The sequence below is a fragment of the Chroicocephalus ridibundus genome, chromosome 16, assembly GCF_963924245.1.
Source record: "Chroicocephalus ridibundus chromosome 16, bChrRid1.1, whole genome shotgun sequence".
NCBI lineage: Eukaryota > Metazoa > Chordata > Aves > Charadriiformes > Laridae > Chroicocephalus > Chroicocephalus ridibundus.
In genome coordinates, this window is record NC_086299.1 from 2,175,771 (window position 1) to 2,194,629 (window position 18,859).

General features: G+C 50.5%; 1 protein-coding gene across 6 annotated transcripts in view; it reads right to left on the bottom strand.

The window, feature by feature from the left end:
- Positions 1-18,859, bottom strand: part of CAMTA1 (calmodulin binding transcription activator 1) — a 295,455-nt gene that overhangs the window by 59,303 nt on the left and 217,293 nt on the right. For all 6 annotated transcript variants that reach the window (XM_063353609.1, XM_063353605.1, XM_063353607.1 and 3 more), the window contains one exon: positions 2,365-2,518. In XM_063353609.1, coding sequence (XP_063209679.1) covers positions 2,365-2,518 — 154 coding nt within the window. The remainder of the gene's footprint in view (positions 1-2,364; positions 2,519-18,859) is intronic.

An 18,859-nucleotide genomic window follows, 5' to 3' on the forward strand; every position in this document is an offset into this window, starting at 1 on the left:
CCAGACCCCCGCGCACCGCCCCGCTCTCGGGTGCCCGGCGCTTGTGCCTGTCCCGGGGCCTGCTGACGCCTGGACTGACTTTGGGGTGATGCTGCGGGGAAGGAAGAGGGAGACGAGTGAATTATGGATGCGAGAAATGTGAGCAAACGCCCTGCTCATCCCAGTCGGGGTGTCTCTGCATTTCAGGAAAAACGGTTTGATGTATTTGCCTGGCTCGGAACTCTCAGACCGATGCCTCTCTCCCTGCCAGCCATCTGCCACATCACTTTTAGTCCTCCAGGCACACATGGCCAAGAGAACACGCTCCCAGCCTCCGGCTGCCACTCCGCTGACTCTCTGCTATCCTACACTCTGATATAAAAGCTGTAATACCTGACAGAGGTCAACAGCTTTAGTAGCTGACTCCGGTCTAGGCTGAGTAGGGCTTGAAGGAACAGCACTTGTTCTCAGCGAGGCAAGAACTGGACGCCGTCACGAGCCTCTGACCAGGGGGAGGCATTTTCCCCCAAGGCAGAACTGGAATCCGCTTCTCCTCCTAATTCTGCACGACACCAATGGTCTGAAACAGGATGCGAAACCCTTCCTGCCGGTACAGCATTTGGCCTCGGACCTCCACGCACACCCTGGCTGTATCATCACTAACTTGTCTTAAACGTGAAATTCTTATGAGAACAAAAGAATCAACAAAAGCCTCACGCAGCTTCCAAGACCAGAGGAATAAACCTAGATGAACCACAACATGGAACAGGTAGAAGGGTGAGGCTGTCACTTCACCAGCGACACAACGCTTGGATTAAGTCATTGACAAACCTGCTTTAGGGCAGAGAAATTTGGAAACATCAGGCAATCAAACTGTGAAGCCTGTGAAAGAATGTGATTAATGCAAAAATGTGATGAAACTAATGCGCTTGGCTCCAGAATTTCATGGCACACCCAATACTGGAACCAAATCTGATGGCTTCTTGGCGAGCAGTGCCCCTCTGTGTTCCCCGAACACGGTTATCCGTGTCCTCTGTCTTCTAGGTCTGATCAGAATCTAAAGCTTTTATTTTAGCTACACTTCCAAGGATGCGTTTCCCAGGATATGTACCCATAAACAGAGACGTGTGCATGCATATATACTCTGAATAATTGTGCAGAATCTCACTCTTCCCTCCTGAGACATAAAAGAGCCAAGTGTTATTAAATTTACGGCGAGTTTGTTGTAGTTTTCACATAATTTTCTTGATGCACTGCAGCTTTTTTAACAGGCTGCCACTTCCTCTCCTGTTTAATGTTAAGGTACTTGTCCAGTCTCAGCTACCCCTTCAACATCTTGGATTTCTGTCTAAGGTTATTGGTCCCGGGGGCAAGATTTAGTTTAGCAAATGCGTCATTTTCTCTCTTCTGCCCTCCAACTTCGTGTGGGAAAGGAACACAGGGGTCTGCAGAGCTCGGGATGCAACAAAGGAGCGGGGCAAACTCAGATTAGCGATGCTGCGGTCGGCGCGAGGCCGATCGCTCACTGATGGTGCAGAGACATCAGAATGTACTTCATGGCTGTGACCTCCAATTATGGAAAGCTGGGCATGACACCAGCATCCCCCTGGGGGCAGGGGTGAGGGGGGAAAGCAGACCTGGTATTTGTTGACTCAGACGTGAGCACCTAGGTTTGGTATTGTGGCTCCCGCAGTTAATTTTCTCTCGCTTACAGACCCACGTTGTGCCTCATCTTTCTTTCACTGCAGAAAGACGTTTGTGTGCATATGGGGACATAGTCTCCAGAGGAAGACGTACAGTATAACTGTGGTGTGAAAGAAAATACACTCCAGGGCGGGTGCAGAGAACGCCACAGAGCTGCCTGTTTGCAGAGCAAACTTCCCGATGGCTCCGCGCACCTCAGCAGCCTTCTCTGCAGACTGCAGAGCTCGGGACAGCAGCAAGGGATACCCACCCTGGAACATCCTGCTCCACGGAGCCCACCCGTGAACGACAGCAACCCATTCCCACCTGACGCTGAACCTCACAAACATGGAGTGCCCCCGGGGAGACCTCCCTGCCGAAACTGCCGAGGGTCTCTGCGACCCAGCAGGTGCCAACAAATGGTGCGTGAAAACGCAAGACCACAGGTGCATTTTTTTTTTCCCAGCACGCGGAGGGGACCTTTGCAGGGATATGACCTTTCTGGAGACAGCCTGGGCAGGTCCCACACTATGCATCCCAGCAGTGTTGGACAGTGGAAAGAGAGAAAGAGCGTGCAGACGTAAGGTGATTTTGACAGTGACAAATGACTCCTTTGCAGGGAAGGTTGGTGGCAGTGAGAGACATCGTTATCTAGATCAACCCTTTGTAAAGAAAAAGAGCAAAAAGCCTCCAGATACTCACACATCGGTTTGAGCTGCCCGATGAGTTCCTCTTTTGTCCACTTTGCCCATTCCTTCTTGTCGGTGTTGATGGAGCACAGGATGGGGCCGCACGGTTTCCCGCAGTCCTCGATGGCGGGGACGTTCAGGTAGTGCACCAAGACGATGTCTGGGTTCTGCGGGGAGAGCACAGCAAAGGTTACGTCGTTAGGCCTCTTCCCTCCGCTCAGGGGTCTCTGCGTTTACCTTCCTCATCAAAGCTATGACAGAAAGCGTCATAATTAGATGCCAGCGTGTGCCAGGTTTCCCCGAGACCAGAGCTGCTCCTTAGAAGAGGTGCCGAAAGACAAGGCACAAGAGCGCGCAGGTTCCCCCGCCCCGGGGGCCCTGTGCTTCCACCTCTCCTGCTCCCGCGTGCCCAGGCCAACCTTCTCCAGCCCACGCAACGCCCGGAACGGGCAAGAGTCCTGCCAACACCGCTCGCAGCAAACACCAGGCAATCTGCTTTGGGTTAAGGGACCTGCGGTCTGTTTGATCCAATGCTTTCCATCAGTTCTGGTCCACACTGGGCTATTTCAAGTATATGGAAATTCACCGGAGAACATCACTAAGAGCCACGCTTTCTGTACGGCGGCAGAAAGAGGGAGGGAAGGGCCAGGGAGGCTCACAAACAGTACTACAGAGCGCCCCACCGACAGGCTCCTTTCAGACAAGCCCAAAATTTCTTGCCTTTGGAAGATCTTGCAGCTCTGCGATGAAGACAGCGAAGCGCAGCCGGTGTCCTCTGGGGAGCTGCGGCGGGGCTGCGCCACGCTCCCCTCTCCCCGGCACCTCTCGGGGGCCACGGGGGGCTGTGGCTCCGCGCTGACGCGCCGTTCCGAGGCAGGCGCTGGGGTGGGGAGCCGGGCGGGCGAACGAGCCATCTCAACAGCAGCAACACAAACAACCCCGCCAGTTTTGCAACAGCATCCCAGGGAGGTTGTACAATACATAATAACAAGATTGAGAAGCCGATTTCTCTCCCTTAAGTCATTTTCTCCGAAGTTCACCAACTTTAATGACTGCTTTGGAATTATTTATAAAAATAAATAGGATAATGGCGTAATTAAAACTCTAATGTTTCATTAATGCTGTTAGAGCCCTGTTCTGAGTGGGAGAGGGAACAGAAGCCATCATTCTTTGCAAAGGTTGTGCTTATGGGAGCACTCGCTTATGAAGCCCGCCGAGAGCGGGAGCGGCACGTGGACACCCGCACCAAGGGAAGGCCGGTGGGAGACGACTGCTGAGGGGCCAAACACGGCGCGGAGGCGATGGGCGGCGTGACGGGCAGCGGCTGGAGCCAGCCCAGGGCACTGCCCAGCGCTGCCGGGCGCGGGGCCGACCCTGCACCCCCTCCTGCACCCCGGGGCATCCTGCACCTCCCCAAAATGAGGGGGCAGCCGGTCACATTTCCCCACTCCCTGAGGCTCGACAACGTGGTGCTGGCAGCCGAAAGGCCACCCCTCCACATGGCGACCACGCGCGGCAGCATGGCCAGCACAGAAGCCCAGGGAGCCTGGCCCCCCGCCGCATCCCTCGCACGCCGGTACCCAGCAGGGCTCCGGGGACCAGACGCCTCCCTCTGCCTGGAGGAGAAGCTCTCTCTCAGGTTAGGAGGACCCACAGGGAGAAACTTGCATTTTTTCCCCTCTATTGATGAAAACTCCAAGCAAGGGATTTTCATTGAAGATTCTGCTAGATTCCAGTATCAAATTCTTGCAGCCTGTGTTAAGAAGAGTTGCATCGCCCAGGGAAGAGGCAAGGAAACCTAGTAAGGAACTGCTAACATCTCATTTCGGAGCAGTTTTGGAAAGCGCTAAAGCAAAGAAAACCGCCGGCTCTTCTATTCCCGAGATTCTCCTGGAAACAAACAATTGGCCTTTCACGTTCAATTTTTACACATTCAAAACCTCCCGTTTCACAGGGCATGTCTGCCCCAGGTGAGAGACAGCCAAAGGAGGGCACATTGGAACGCCGTACCCTCTCCTTCCACGTCACAGCGCAAATCCTCAGGTCACAAAACGGAGCCACGTTTTCCTTCCAGCCTTCCTGTTTCAGCCTTTAACGGTGGCAGTGGTGACAGCCGGGGATCCCGGGGAAGGAATGGGGCGTCTGAGACACTTCCAGTGGGAGCAGACGGAGCCGCTCGGGACCGGGGGAGACCAAGGGGAGGGCTGAAACATTACGGTGCTCATGCATAATTCAGAAAAGATTCAGATAGTACAAATGATTACCTATACACCCAAACAGTCTCCATCAGCTAACTTAATGTAATTAGTGATTTAGATGATGAAGTAATAAAAAGTAATATGCTTCAGAGATTTTGCGTTAAAGACACCTCTTGCTCCCAGAGAAGTTTCAGAGGAGAGCAAGGACACGCTGCCATGGCAGTGCCGGGCGACTCGGCAGCTCTGCAGATGCTTCTCCCTTCGTTTCAGATAAACTGTATTTTTTCACAGCCTGAGAGCGTCTGTTTGTCACCAGCCAAGTCAGGACGACGGGGCTTCCTGGCTTCATCGCAGCAGAAGCAAGCGGACCTCAGCGGTGGGCTGGCACCGGAATTTATGCTTTTTATATATAAAAGCATATAAAATAAACACAGAACCAACAGGGTTGTTCCTTACGTCTACATCTAAAAGTTGACCTCAAATTGTCAAGTCTCATGAATGCCAATCTACCTAGTAAAATGAAATGTTTTGACACAAATTAGGAGAATGTGTATGTTTTGGAAAACTTGAAATCCCAGAGGAAGTTGCTGCCGTCTGTCCCTGACCCGGGCACGGCTCCTCGGGACCCTGCGCCGGGGACACCCCGGCCCCTCTGTGGGGAACCTCCTTAAAGGGCGGTGGAGGGGTTTGCTCCAGCATCCCTGGTGCTGCGGGTAAGCGGGGAACGGTGTAAGAAGTGGATAAAAAAAACCACAAAAAGCTGTTAGTTTTGATAAAGAAAAATGCAGCTGCAACATCTGTCTGACTCTTGTTTGCAGCTTCATCAGCACTAAGTGGTCAATAAATCAGACTGGCATGGCGTTACGTTTCTTCCATGGCTCAACCATTAATCTAGTGCCAGTTCTCATGAAAAATGAAGGAGAAAAACTATGTGATAGTGAAAGTGTATACATTATCCAGAAAGTAATAATAGCACATAATGGCGCCGCAGACCTCCCTCCCAGCGTGACTGCTGGAGCTGCGGTGCAGCCTCCCTGCGCTACCCACTACGCGCTACTTAAATTAACCAAGTAAATCAGCTATTGTTTGTTCCACCAGCCCACTCCATGTTTATATTTTTCCCATCAGCAGACACACAAAGCTGAAACGAGCTGGGCTGCTCCGTCTCCGCAGCTCCGCCGGCGGGGAGGGCAGGACGCGGAGCGGAGCAGGGCAGCCCGCGAAGGGCCGACGGACGGGCCGGTGCCCGCAGCGCTCGGAGCCGGCGGGACGCCAGGGAAACCTTCCCCATTGCAGCGACCGCCTCCTGCTTCCTCCGCTGCCCAGAGCCAGCCCCCGCGCGAGGGAGGTCTCCCTCCTCAGGCAGGGCAGAAGAATCACAAAAAACCTCTCCCTTCCTGCTGCCCCCATCCCAAAGCATGCTCTTTTTGTTCTGTCCTTTTTTTAAAAAAAAACAAAACAAAACAAAAATCAAAAGCCATTCCTGTCCAGCTTTCAGCTGCTCTTCAGCTGCTCAGCAATGGAATCAGCTCAAGGCTAAATCTCCCTGGCCGGGGCTTCCAAACCACTGACGACCACAGCTGAAGATATTTTAGCTGAAAGTTTTGCATTTGTGCTCCCTGCTGGAAGGATAAAAGGTAATAAATCATCCTCAGGGACGATGAGCATCGGTGAATTTAATCCCAGCCACCCCGCAGGGAAATTACCCCCAAATACAGCCACCAGCTCCGCTCTGCTGCGCACCCCGTCGCCCCGGCCGTCGCCGATACCCGTGTGATTGCCGCTGTGTCCAACTTACAAAGTACTATGCGTTATTGAAAACACGGAAGGTGAAACCAGCCTTTTACCAGACCTCATGGCTAAACCACGAAGCCAAAGGGCAGAAGGAGCAGAGAAGCGTGGCAGTGGGAGGCAGGACGGCTCCTGTGTCCCCCCGCTCCCACCCCCGAAATGATAGAAGAATTTTTCCTTTTCTGAGAGCTGTTCACTCACGAGGTTTACTCTGTACCCCTCAAACCATCCAAAAGGCTGAAAAGGAATCTCAGCTTTCTGGGAACATAATTCACATCCACCGCTGTGGGGTGACTGGATCAACACCCAACAGATTATCACACAGAAAAATATGAAAGGTTTCTGCCGTTTTGAGAGGCCGCCACTACGTGATGCTTCAGCGCCCACAGGTAACTCGAGAGAGGTACTGGGAGCGCCTATGTATCATCTATATATTGTCTATATATATATATATTATCTAAAAACAAACCAAGGAATGAAACCATTCCAAGACACGTGGAGGTGAGGACCATAGACACTGCTATAAATAGCAGAAGATTCTATCTGGACCGTTTCCTCTGGATTTTTAATGGTTTGAGAGCGGAGCCTGGGATGGTGGAAGCACAAGGCACAAATACACAACACACACACACAAGTGACGGGATTTCTTCCTTCCCAGAAACTAAATGCCAGCTTTGGACATGATTACTGGTTTGAATCCCAGCAATTTCTTTATCCTTGAACTGATTTCTAATTGAGGTCACGCTATGGAAGGCAACCTGGTGGCTGATGCATTAGAAAATATTAATCTTTCATACTAACAGTGAAAACAAAAAAAACCTGGCATTGACTTTAAATGCACAACCCATTGCCTTAAGTTATCTTGAGTTGGGCATGTTTAATTAGGGAGACTGGGACAATTAACAGACATGCAGCACAGCCCTGGTGCCCTAGAGCTGAAGCACCTGGAAGAGAGGGGACCGAGAAGCCGAATTCGTGCTGCAGAGCGGGACCCCTTTTGCTGGGAAATCCATTTTGGCCTGCACGGCCCTCGGAACTCGCCTCGGGTCCTCTGCCTCCAGCTGCATGAAAGAGCTCCTGGAACTTGTGTCCCCTCAAAAGCTTCCTCAGGAGGAGAGGACACGTGGGGTCAGCCAGGCAGAGAGACATCAGTGCATTTATCGTTTTAAACCCGGTTAAATCAGCATCCTGACATGCACCGGCTCAGCCGCCGCTGCTACATGTCATTGTCCTTGCTGGGGACAGGAGCATCAGGTTCCCTCCAGGGAGGTGGACATCCCCTCCATCGCCGCATCCCGGCCATGCCTGGAGTCACCCTATGGATACCACAGGTGTCTCCAAAGGTCGGTCAGCCCACAACTCCAGAACAGAGTCATTTTTGCGGTTTTCCAGCCCAAAATCTTTTGAGGTTTTGTTTGTTTAAATCCACTAATTTTGAAGACAAGAGACTGGCAACAGGCCGATACAGCTCCGTGCACCACAAACAATGGAACGATGAATCGTGAAGGGCTTGGAAAGCTAAAAAAATTATTTCAACCCTCATGCAATTATAGAAGTGAGATTTCCTGCAACTATTTTAAAGGGAATCAAGATTTAACAGGGCTGTATGCTTTACAGTGCGCTCCCCAGCTCCTCTCCAATACCCTGGTAAGGGAAGATAGAGTATAATCAGGAAAGTAATTGTACTCTGTTCTACATTTCATGTCTCAAAAGAACGACTAGGGGTTATGGAACCACCGCAGGGCAGGGTTTGGATTAGAAAAATACAGGTTTTCCTTTTGTTATTGTCCTTTTTTTAATCCTTCTTTATCTTTCTTCTTCCTCCGGCTGCTCCTGGCATCCCTTGATAACCCGTATGTTTCTCCCCATAACAAACGGTGCCTGTCCCCTCCCTAGGACACACCAAGGACACGGGAATCCCCATTGCTCCTCGGGAGCATCGCTCTGGGGTCCCCCACGGCCTGCAAAGAGCACCCCTGGCCGAAACGCCTCAATACAAACAGGAGCGAGAGCCCCGTCCCGAGCAGCTTCTCCTGGAGCCCCGCAGACGCATCGCCCGCGGTGGATCTCCAGCAGAGCCGAATGCGGAGGATCCCGACGGACGATGTCAGGAGAAGGCAATAAGGGAGCAGAAACAGGCCTGAAGTCCTTTTCTCCCCCTTGAAAGAAAGGTCCGGGGGGATGTTCAGGATTTATCAGTAGGGGTGGTTTGATTTGGATCGCCCCAAGAAACAAGCAGAGTCCTGTCCAGGGGCGATCTCTGAATACGCCTTACGTTGGAGTGAGCCTGCAGCAATCCCGAGGGGTAGGAGCAGCGCAGGGGTCAGCCCCGTCATCATCAGGCAAACAGCGCCAGCAGCAAAGGAAGAGTCTTAATATAGAACAGACACCAAACACTTACTAATACATCATCAAGGGTGAACTATTTGAAGGTATTTTATATACAAACAGCTGCCTCTGAATAGTCCTGCGGATTACGTTTATTTAATGTGCACTTTGAAAGATACAGAAAAATATAGCGCTGTAATTTCTGGCCTCCAAAGTTCCAAAAATAAATTGATTTCTGAGTTGCCTATTATCTTTCATAGCAGTGCCTCTTGTGCTAGTAAAAGGTATAACAGAAGGATGATACCGCACAACTAGAAGCTTGCAGCAAAATAAAACAAAAGGCACTTCTCTTTCTCACGCAGGTATTATTCTTCCAGACAACGGAAATCTCTTTTCATCGGCGTCACCGCTTCCCGCTGGAAGCTTTAACTTGCGGGGGCAGCTGACAGGGACAAGACCATTCTGCCACGAGCTGGGGCTGCTTCTGTTTATCTGCAAACCCCCGGCGGAGCTGACGCGGAAGCGCTGTGTCCTGGCGCCCGGGGACAGAAGCGCGGCAGGGAAATATCCCATCCTGGTTGCTGCTGCGGAGCAGGGAACCCACCGGAGACACGAGAGACTGGGAAGGGCAAGGACTGGGCCCGAGTCCCCGGCACCCAGACTTCAGCTTCCTTGGAGATATTATCTCTTAACACACACCCTGCTCTGGAAAATCACATAATAATGGCAATGGATGGGTTTAACCCAGCTGCTGCATCTAGTATCGATTGCCTTTTAAAGGAGACAAATTTGCCATGGAAATCACTGGACATCTCCTCCTCCTTTCTGTCACTTGCTCTCTCCAGTTGTCCAAGGTTTTACAACTCATTCTGCAAAAGCCTTGAGGTTCTTCAAACAATAACTGTGAGGGCAAAGCAAAGGTTTCTTTGGGTTTGAACTGCTACGAGGTACTCTTCCTGACAAACGAGGCTTCTTACAGACATAAACTTCTTGCTGTACTGCGCATGTACTGCTACTCCAACGCTCCGCCTTCGAAGACTGACGCTTAAACAACACCTCTATGGTTTCTTCTGTTAAACCTCCATATTGCAACCGTTTCCAGAATAGTGTAATTTCTTCTACGTGTAAAGCGATGCAAGGAGACAATCAAAGCCACCTTATACTTCAAAAGTGTCCTACACGTGAACTGCGCTTTTCATTTTCAGAACATCTCAGGGAATTCGCTAACCAATACAGGCAAAGCTATATACCAGGATTACCTGATTTAATAGCAAAACACGTCTCTTTCTAGGGTAAAAGAAAGCAAACGCTGGAGAGCACAAAGTGCCAGTAAGGACCTCCACGGTCACCAAAGCCGCAGAGTTCTGTCCCGTGGCTGCGTTAATAGTTCAAACCACGTTACGCCACCCACCCACACAAAGAGCAGCGCCAAATTAGCACAGACAAATGCAAACACTGAGATACTGAAGATGATGTAGCGGTGCCAGCCTCCTTGAGGCTGCTATTCTGTAAAAGATTTGCTACAGCATTCTAACTATTTCTCTCCAACAAGTGCGAGGCAGAGATCCCTCACTGACATTTGTGAGGACTTCTTATTTCCTCCGCTCTGAAGCACAGAGTCTCCTCTCCCTCTTTCTGTTTTTATCGCAACCTTTACATGGGAATTCTGTCATTGCATTTCAAACAGGCTCAGGCAGAGCTCAGCTCAAAACACTTCCATCTTCATCACCTTCCAGAAATGCCAGCATTATACAGCGTGCCCCAAGTGGCTTCTATCCTTTCCCAGCTCACCCAAGCCAGAGACGCAACAATAGCTCGCCTGAAATAAGAAGAAATTTTAATTTCAAAGCTCCGCTGACATTCACCAAGTGCTTTCAAAGTTTATATCAACAGAATGCACTGCTTCAAATCCTGGTTTGAATGCAGATGGTGCAAATTTTTTCTCTCATGTGCTGATGGCCTAGTTTGGCTCAATAACACTATTAACTTTTAAATTTTAATGCATTTCTGTGAATTAAGAACAGTTCAGTGTGTACCTGAAGATACCTCACTTTTTATTTTTTTAATTGGCATTGCTGTAGGCAGACCAAGCAACGGGAAGCTGACATTTCCAAATGCCACACAAGAAAACCCCAGGAGAACGTACCCAGAGCTCATGACAAGCGTCCCCCCCAGAGACACGCTGTCCCTCGGCGCTGCTCCTGAAGCTTCATCAAGCTCTAAGCTCGATGTATGATGTATGCAAATGTGTTAAAATCATTTGGAAGCTGATTGCCCCTCAAAAATGTGCATGCTCCCCACAGCAGCAGCACGCGAGTGCCAGCATGCGGGAGCGGAGGATGCAGGACTGAGGATGCGTCCAAGGGTTTGCACGTGTGACAGGGGGAGAAGACCAGCACCTCTGTGTTTCACAGGGTGCCATGGACTCCCAGCCCCGCACAACCCACCCGTACCAACCAGAAAAGGAGCTTTTTGCAGCACTGGAAGGTGATGGCGGCTCCCCCAGCATCCTGGGGGCCGGAGCTGTGCCGGGGTCCCACAGCCAGGAGGACGCAGGACTCCCCACCACCGCTCACGAGGCAGGACGGGCTCCCCACACAGCCGTGCTTGGCTGTTGCGTGCCCACCCGTTATTTCTGGCTGGCACCTGGATCAGGGAACGGCTTCGACAAGCCTAAGGGGGATGCGCTGCCCTTCCCCGACCAGGACACGGCGGGCACCAGCCCCATCCCCGTCCCCCACATCTGCACAGCGGGGGCAGGACACGGGGCTCCCAGTGCCTGGGAAAGGCACAAATGTGACCTTGGCGCCTGCCTGGAGGAGTAGGAGATAAATGCTACTTAATGCTTCATGCAGCCTATACGGTACATGGTAAGCCAGTGAGTCCGTTTTATTTTTACTCTTTGCTCTGGCTCTGAGGTCTTTGTCATTAATAGGTTCTTTAAATTTGTTAACTTTTGATATCACTGGCTGGTAATACAATTCCTGGAGGACAAACATCAATAACGTTCAAAACACTTTCATAATCTTGGCTTTGATAGCCTTGCAACACTTCTGTTCCTACGGCATAACCGTTATGATGCTGCTATATAGCATATAGGTTATTCACGGAAGGCTTTGTTGTGCCTGGATAACCTTTCCAGACAAGAGTAACCCCCAGTGCCTGGGAATTCAAAGTTCTCCTCCTCTGGTACATATTTTGGAGTCCAACTTCACTTTGCGTTGGACGTGAGGGCTCAGAGAGACGCGAGAGCCCAAACGACAGATGCACGGGGGGCCCGCAGCACCGGGGCTGTCCCCGGAGGCAGAGACGGGCAGGACCTGGCCTTCGCCAAACTGCCGTCTCCGGGACGGGCACGACTCCTCCGCTCCCACTACAGCGTCTGGCTTTTTCTCGTTAGGCATCAGGTCCTAAAGAGGACTCACGGCAGCCAGCGGGGAACTGATGCGGCACTTTAGGCTGGAAACAGAGGATCCTAAGGCAAAAAAAAGCATCAGAGTTGAGTTTCTTCCAAAGTGCAAGAAAAAGATTAGTAGACACCCTTCTTTCTTCTTCAGTATCACTCAGAAGCCTCGAATTTCCCCAGACAGAGGAGATTAACAAACAGAGATTAGCATCTAAGAGCTGCTGCTGCAGGCGGTGTTAGATTGAGCCCAGCTCTCGGGGCCTCCTGTGTCTGTACTTCCCGACTCCCAAGTTGATGCCGTGAAATCCATAAAGGAAAGGTGAACCTGCCCAGTGCTGCCGCGCGGCTCAGAGGGGCTTCTCCCACCTGCTGGAGAGAGCAGGGCTGTCTCCTCACCAGACCCTCCCGAGGGCCCCAGCCCTTTCTAGCCGTGCAGGCGTTCGCGTTTCTTTTAGGGAGATCCTCTCGTGCCATCTGACCATCAGGCTTTGTCGCTATTCCACATGTGAGATCAATCACAGAACCACCCCCAGGGTGGGCACACGGCTCTGGTCAGCACCGACACAACTCCGGATTCAAAGGAGCGGCACACGTTGCTTCCTGCCCCCTCTTTGCCCAAAACCAGGTCACTCTTCCACGCACCAAGAGAAGGGTAACCTGTACGTGAGCCCGTCCTGCCCCAAGCTCCCAGGGCGGAGCAGGCGGCCCGGCTGCGCACTGGAGATACCGCTATTTGCGGTGAGCGCGAGGGGTGCTGCAACCCGGCTAAAGCAAAGTAAATTGCCCTTCAGCCGAATCCATCAGCCTCAAACGCACCGCGTGGGAGCAGCCCGGTAATTTCCTAGCAGATGACAGCGCACCGATAACCTCAAAAGCCGTGTTATTTAAGCAGAAGAAGGTGAGGTTTGTTTAGCCCTTGGGCTCAGGCTGAGCGGATGACAGATGCCAACGTTACAGCCAATTACATTTTTAAGTGGTGAGAGCAAATTTATCAGGTGAGCATTTGGAGATGTGGCACAAGAGAGTTACCGGCTTCTTTGGTAACTCCATGGCTGTGTCTCACCTTGTCCCTTGGGAGATTCTCCCTGATATTTTTATTTCACAGTATGCTCCAATAACAGCAGTGATGTTTTGGCAGTGCCTTCTGAAGAATGCAACAAACAGCAATGCGCTTGCTGTTATATGCAGAAATTCCCCCCCCGCCCTTTTTTTTTTTTTTTTTAAATTTACTCACCAAAAGTGTCTATGAAGTGGAGATATTTTATAAATTGAGTGCTGCTGCCTGTGGAGTACACTTACATTAGCAAGAGAAAAGAACACACAATGCCAACCCCACCGTACACTTTACAAAGTCTGAAAAGGCAGGGAAGCTGCTACATTTCAATAACAGACGCAGACTATTACACGCGGCAAGTCATCTTTCATTTTACCCATCAGCTACTTAACCCAGCTACATACACTGCTATCTTCTGAGACGTACCAAAAAAGCAGCAGTAGTCGGAACATCCAGTGCCAGACACAGGAATAATTAAAGTTTAACACAAGTACTTTTCAAGTTTGTAAATGCTAGGGAAAGCAAGCGCAGATCAAAGGGCGTTTTTTCAGCTTGGGCATCAATGCACCTCAGGTAGCATCTAAGAAATAGGTAACTCCAAGGAATGACCAGCTTATGGAAAGAGTACTTGAAATCCCAGAAACAGCAATATTCTCCGCTATCCAGACTTTCCAAATTTACTGCTTTTTCATTTCTTTTCCTGGCTGCACAGAACACAGAAGAGGAATGGAGACCCTTGTCTTACTGTCCTTTAATAAAACAACAGACCAGTTTTTCTTCTTCAGCTTGCTCACCTCACACCTGGAACTTCATCATTAGATGGTGCTTCTCACGCACGGTTACAACCCCTTCAACAGCATAAAGAAGTATTAGAATACAATACTATTATTAATTAGTATTAATAGCTAGGAACACCACCCCTGCAGGTGTGCGACACAGAAGAGAAAGAAAAAGAAGAAAAATGTGATTTGGTGCTGCAGTAAGGACAGTGGCTCCTTCCCCCCCACCCCCTGGGGAAGGGCATTTGCTGCCACGGGCCGAGTGGCCCCGGGGCCCGTCACCAAAGACCCCCCCTCCCCGAGGTCCGTGAGGGCGTGTAACTGCTGGAGACCATCAGGTGAGAGCGGCTGCAGCAAGTTCCTGGCCATTTGTCAGCCACGCATACAGGTCACTTTTCATCACGCAGCGCCTCAAGAAAAGATAAAAGCAAGAGAATTGATCTGAGCTTCTGTCGTTACGTGCGCCACACATTACTGCAGATAAGATTATTTTTGAGAGGGATATTGCCATCCTACTATGCCTCCTGGCTGTTACTGGGCGCTCATGGCGGAGCGCATCTTTTTCTCTTTTGCTCCCATTCCCCTTCACTGGGACAAATTCTAGTCCCCTCGTAACAGTTTACTACGCTCCAGTTTAAAGGTACAAGTATATCCCTTACATTAAGGGATGAACTTCATCAAAAGGCTTTTTGCAAAGTTATCTTTATAGATGCTCAAGGTGGATCATGCTATGCAGTGCCAGAAAATTTGGCCAAAACCCACCAATATTTAGCATTTGTACATATCCTGCATAGGTTTTCTGCCTGGGAACGCTTTTCTTTTGCCAGCAAAGACGCCCTTCTGAGCCAGAGACCCTGCCCAAACGCCTCCCATTTTCTGCCAGACACGAGCGTCTTCTCTCACCCCGCCAGACCGTCACCCTCTAACGCCGCCGGAACGGAGACTCGGTGCCGACCCCGCCGCAGCCCGGTCTGGGTGACCGCACTCACGCCTCCTCGCAAACAGCTCAACGGGAGAGGTTTTCGTCTTGGCAGAGACACGGGGGCCGTGGCTGCTCTCCCCCGCTCATCAGGGCACTTCTGTCGCCATCGGGAGCGTTTCTGCCACCAGCCTGGGCTGCTGAGCACAAGCACTGGCAGAGACGCCAAATACAGCAGAAGTTCGAGTCACCGGGATTCCCCGTGTTGCTGCCTACTCCTTCTCAGAACAACCACGCACCCGAGGTGGCAAACGCCCAGCGCGGGAGCGGCGGCGCTCAGCTCTGCGGCGACGGCACCCACCGCCCCTCTGGGAGCTCTGATGGCGCTGGCACCCTCCTGCCTCCACCACGCGTTGGGTGACAGACGCGGGACGGCAGAAGAGCAAAGGGGATTCTGTTCTCATTACACATGCAGAAGCCGATGAGGTTACTCCTACGCTGTGGGACAGGAGAAGCGGCGCTGCCCATCCCAGGGCTGCTGCGATGCCGCAGCGTGAGGGGACCGTGTCCCGCTCCGCCAGCCCGAAGGGCAGATATTCCACCCGATACGTGCTGTCTGCCCACGGCGTCAGGGAGCGTTAAAGACACCCGCAAAGGAACACGCAGTGAGACTACAAGCGGCAAAACCAGCACAGATTCCCTGCAGAGTCTCCATTGGCTCTGGATCAGCAGAGCATCGTGGACCGCAGCATCCCTCTCTTCAGGCAGAGAACGTTTGATGACAAAACCCCGCGCACGGCAGAGGAGATCCTCCATCAGAGCTAGCTTGAATTTTGACTTCCCCAGGTTTCCTGATGTTTTGCGCTATGTCAGAAGTGTTTCACCTGGCTCAGTATTGCAAGAACCTGGAAAACATCACAAAAGTCCTCCCTCCCGACTTGCGCACACAATTCAGAAGTGAGCAGAACCACCACTGTGCCTAAGGAAATTAAAGCCAGATTGTCACTGTCTGCTGGAAAACAAAGCACATCCCTGACGTACAGAAGGCTGTGAGGTACCGACCAGGGCGTCTGGCGTGACAGGAACGGTCCGTACATCACCGCGGTTTGGGGACGGCAGCAAAAGCAGATCCCAGAACTCGAAGGCAAGTTCTCAGTAATACTGCAAACGCCCCGCTAAGCTCAGTGCGGCGTCAAGTCATTCTTTTTTATAGATAGAGACACAAGGAAAAAATGAAATCTAAAAAGCATTGTCAACCTGAATGATTTTCCAGGTTCTTGTCACTAAACAACCATCATCCCTCAGAGCATAAGAAAGGCAATAAACCCAATAGAACTAATAAAGGAAAACTGTGTGGAGCTTGACAGATCTGGCTGTCCCTGGCATGTGACAGCCTATTTTACCAAGCAGGCAAATTGAAGCTGCAGCAGACTCGTCCACGGGATAAGTGAGACCCTGACAAAACCAGCACTGACTCCTGTTTTTTTTAACGCTATTCAGTTCTACTAAGAAAAGGTCCATTTTGAAAGACCATTGAAGAGATTTTGCAGACTATATTTGCAGCTGCTATAACAGCTGCTCAATAATTGCTGTTTAACTTCTCGCCTCCGCTCGACACCAGAGCACGGACGGAGCCTGTTCTCCAACACCAGCCGTTCCTCACGACCGCTGAAGGGACGCGCCTCACCTTGCTAATATTGTTTGTCCACGTATGGAAAAAAACCTGAATTTTTATTTGTACCTGAAATAATCAGGGAAAACCAAACTAAACAGCTTTTCAACATAAATACAGTGTGGAAGAGCTACGCTTTGAGGTTGCGGACACCAGTGGGACGTTAAGCCCCGTGCTGTTCCTGATGCTGGAGGTCAGACACCCATAGTCCTTCGCTGGATTGATGAGATGGGGCTCAGGTCTGTCCACAGCGCGGAAGGAGAACCCTTCCCAGGCTTTGCGTAGCTTTCCCGAAGCATTTTGCAGGGCAGCGGGAAGCGGAGCATCCCCAACGGTGCTGGGGGGAGCAGCCCCTCCGCTGGCCGTGGCACTGCGGGTCCAGCCGCCACCGCTCCCTTCCATCCGCATTTCTGGGCGCTGAAACCCACCGGAAGCCTTGGCTGTTCTCCAGAAGCTGGAATCCTTCCGTGCACCGGCCCGACCCGAGATGGTTTGCAGCAAGAGTCTGTTACCGAATTCCAGACTCCATTTATCAGAACCCGTTACCGTTTCCTCTGTGCGCTCACTGAACGAACGTGCTTTTGAAGTCACTTATTTACCAATAAATTACAATGGTCTGAAATAATTAGCAACAAAGTAAATTGTTTTAATTGATCTGAACTTTTTTACGATGCGGGAGGTTCGTTTTATATAATTGCACTTTCTAAAGGACTAAAATAGCAAATTAATCACTCGGAGCTTGCAATCTCTAAAACGCTCCGTATTCCGAAAGGCTGCATGGTTGAAATGAAGAGTAAATCCACACTTCCAGGCTCGTTCGTGTTTGTAACAGACCTTGAACCTGCCTCATGAACCTTGTAAGAGGTCAAGGACTTCTCTACGTCAAGGGATGCACCGAGGCAGCAAACCACTGGCCAGTATTTTACATGGGAGGAACAGAATTTTGAGACATGCCTGCTCTTGCTGCACTATTCGTAAATAACACTCACAGGATCTTTTATTTTATTATTTCTTTTGTGGATCAGAGATGATAAAGGCTATGCAGATTTCAATAGTTTCACCTGGTATAACCTCAGCAAATACAAAGATGCAGAGGTCCTGTGAGTAAATACCTACACCTCGCTCAGCCCCTTTCTGTCTGAGGAACGGCAACATCGGCGGAGCGGCCACCTAAACCCAACAAGGTACGCTGCCAGTGGTATAAATACATTTTCTATTCCAATTGGTTGGGGGGGTTCACAGGAAGTATTCAATTTATGAATAGAGTATGAACGGCATCTTTCAAAATAACAGTTTTAGGCACAGATTAGCTCTCCATCCTCGTTGCTTCTGATAAGGCTAATCACCACCCTAAATCAGTGTTTCAGCTGAACCTGACACTGGAAATCACACATAATTATACTGATTAATTTTGCTGAAAACATACAGTGTTTTGCTATAGAAATGTAAACATAATAAGGTGAAAGGGTGATACAAATAGCAAAAGCTGACTGCTGCTCAGAAAAAAACCCCACTCAGGTGCAAAATACATTTGAGCGAGCGCCTTTATTGAAGGAGCAGTGCCGACTCCCCCGTCTGCCTACCGCCTTCCGCAAAAAAAGCAGAGGAAAAATGGTGGCAGCGTGACTCAGGAGTATAGCTGCAACCTACTAAAGGCATCCAGTTATTTATATATACACATTGGAATAAAATGAAGTGGAACAATACAAAAGGACTGCTTGAAACAGCACGGGTCCCCCAGGCCACTGGCGTGTTGAAGTGCTGATGTGGCCAAAGAAAGAGGCAGATGGAGCGGGGGAGCCCGGGCAGAGGGAGGTGAAGAGAGAGGCGCTGGGAAGAGGGGGAACTCCAGCCGGTTTCTGGGAGTGAATTATTTAACAGCTAGTACAAGAAATATAAAGGGCATCGCAACACAAGGAGATTGTAAGAGGAAAATCCCCTAAAATTAGGAATTCCTCCTTTTGTTATCCTTGTGCACCATAACATTTCAGAAGTTGTAGCAGCTCTGGAAACACGCTGGTCATCAGCGCCTAAATACAAGATACGGTTTCTATGAGGGGCGAATGGGCACCGAATTTCAGCAACGCCTGGTAATTTCACAAAAGCAACCAGCAATAATACACAGTACTTAAAATGGAGAGAAATGCATTTCTTTGTAGCTGCATCGTGCTGTGCAGTGTTCTGAAAAGCCACTGGAAGAAAATCGCTTGGGTTTCATTTGTAAAGCTGCACTTAACCAAATACTATTCATCTTCAGACACGTTGGCGTGGAAAAGTAGCAAATTACTTGTTTTTCCTGTAGCACCTAAAATTACAACACCTATCCTATGGGTCCCTCGTTACCTAAAATCAGCGCTCGTG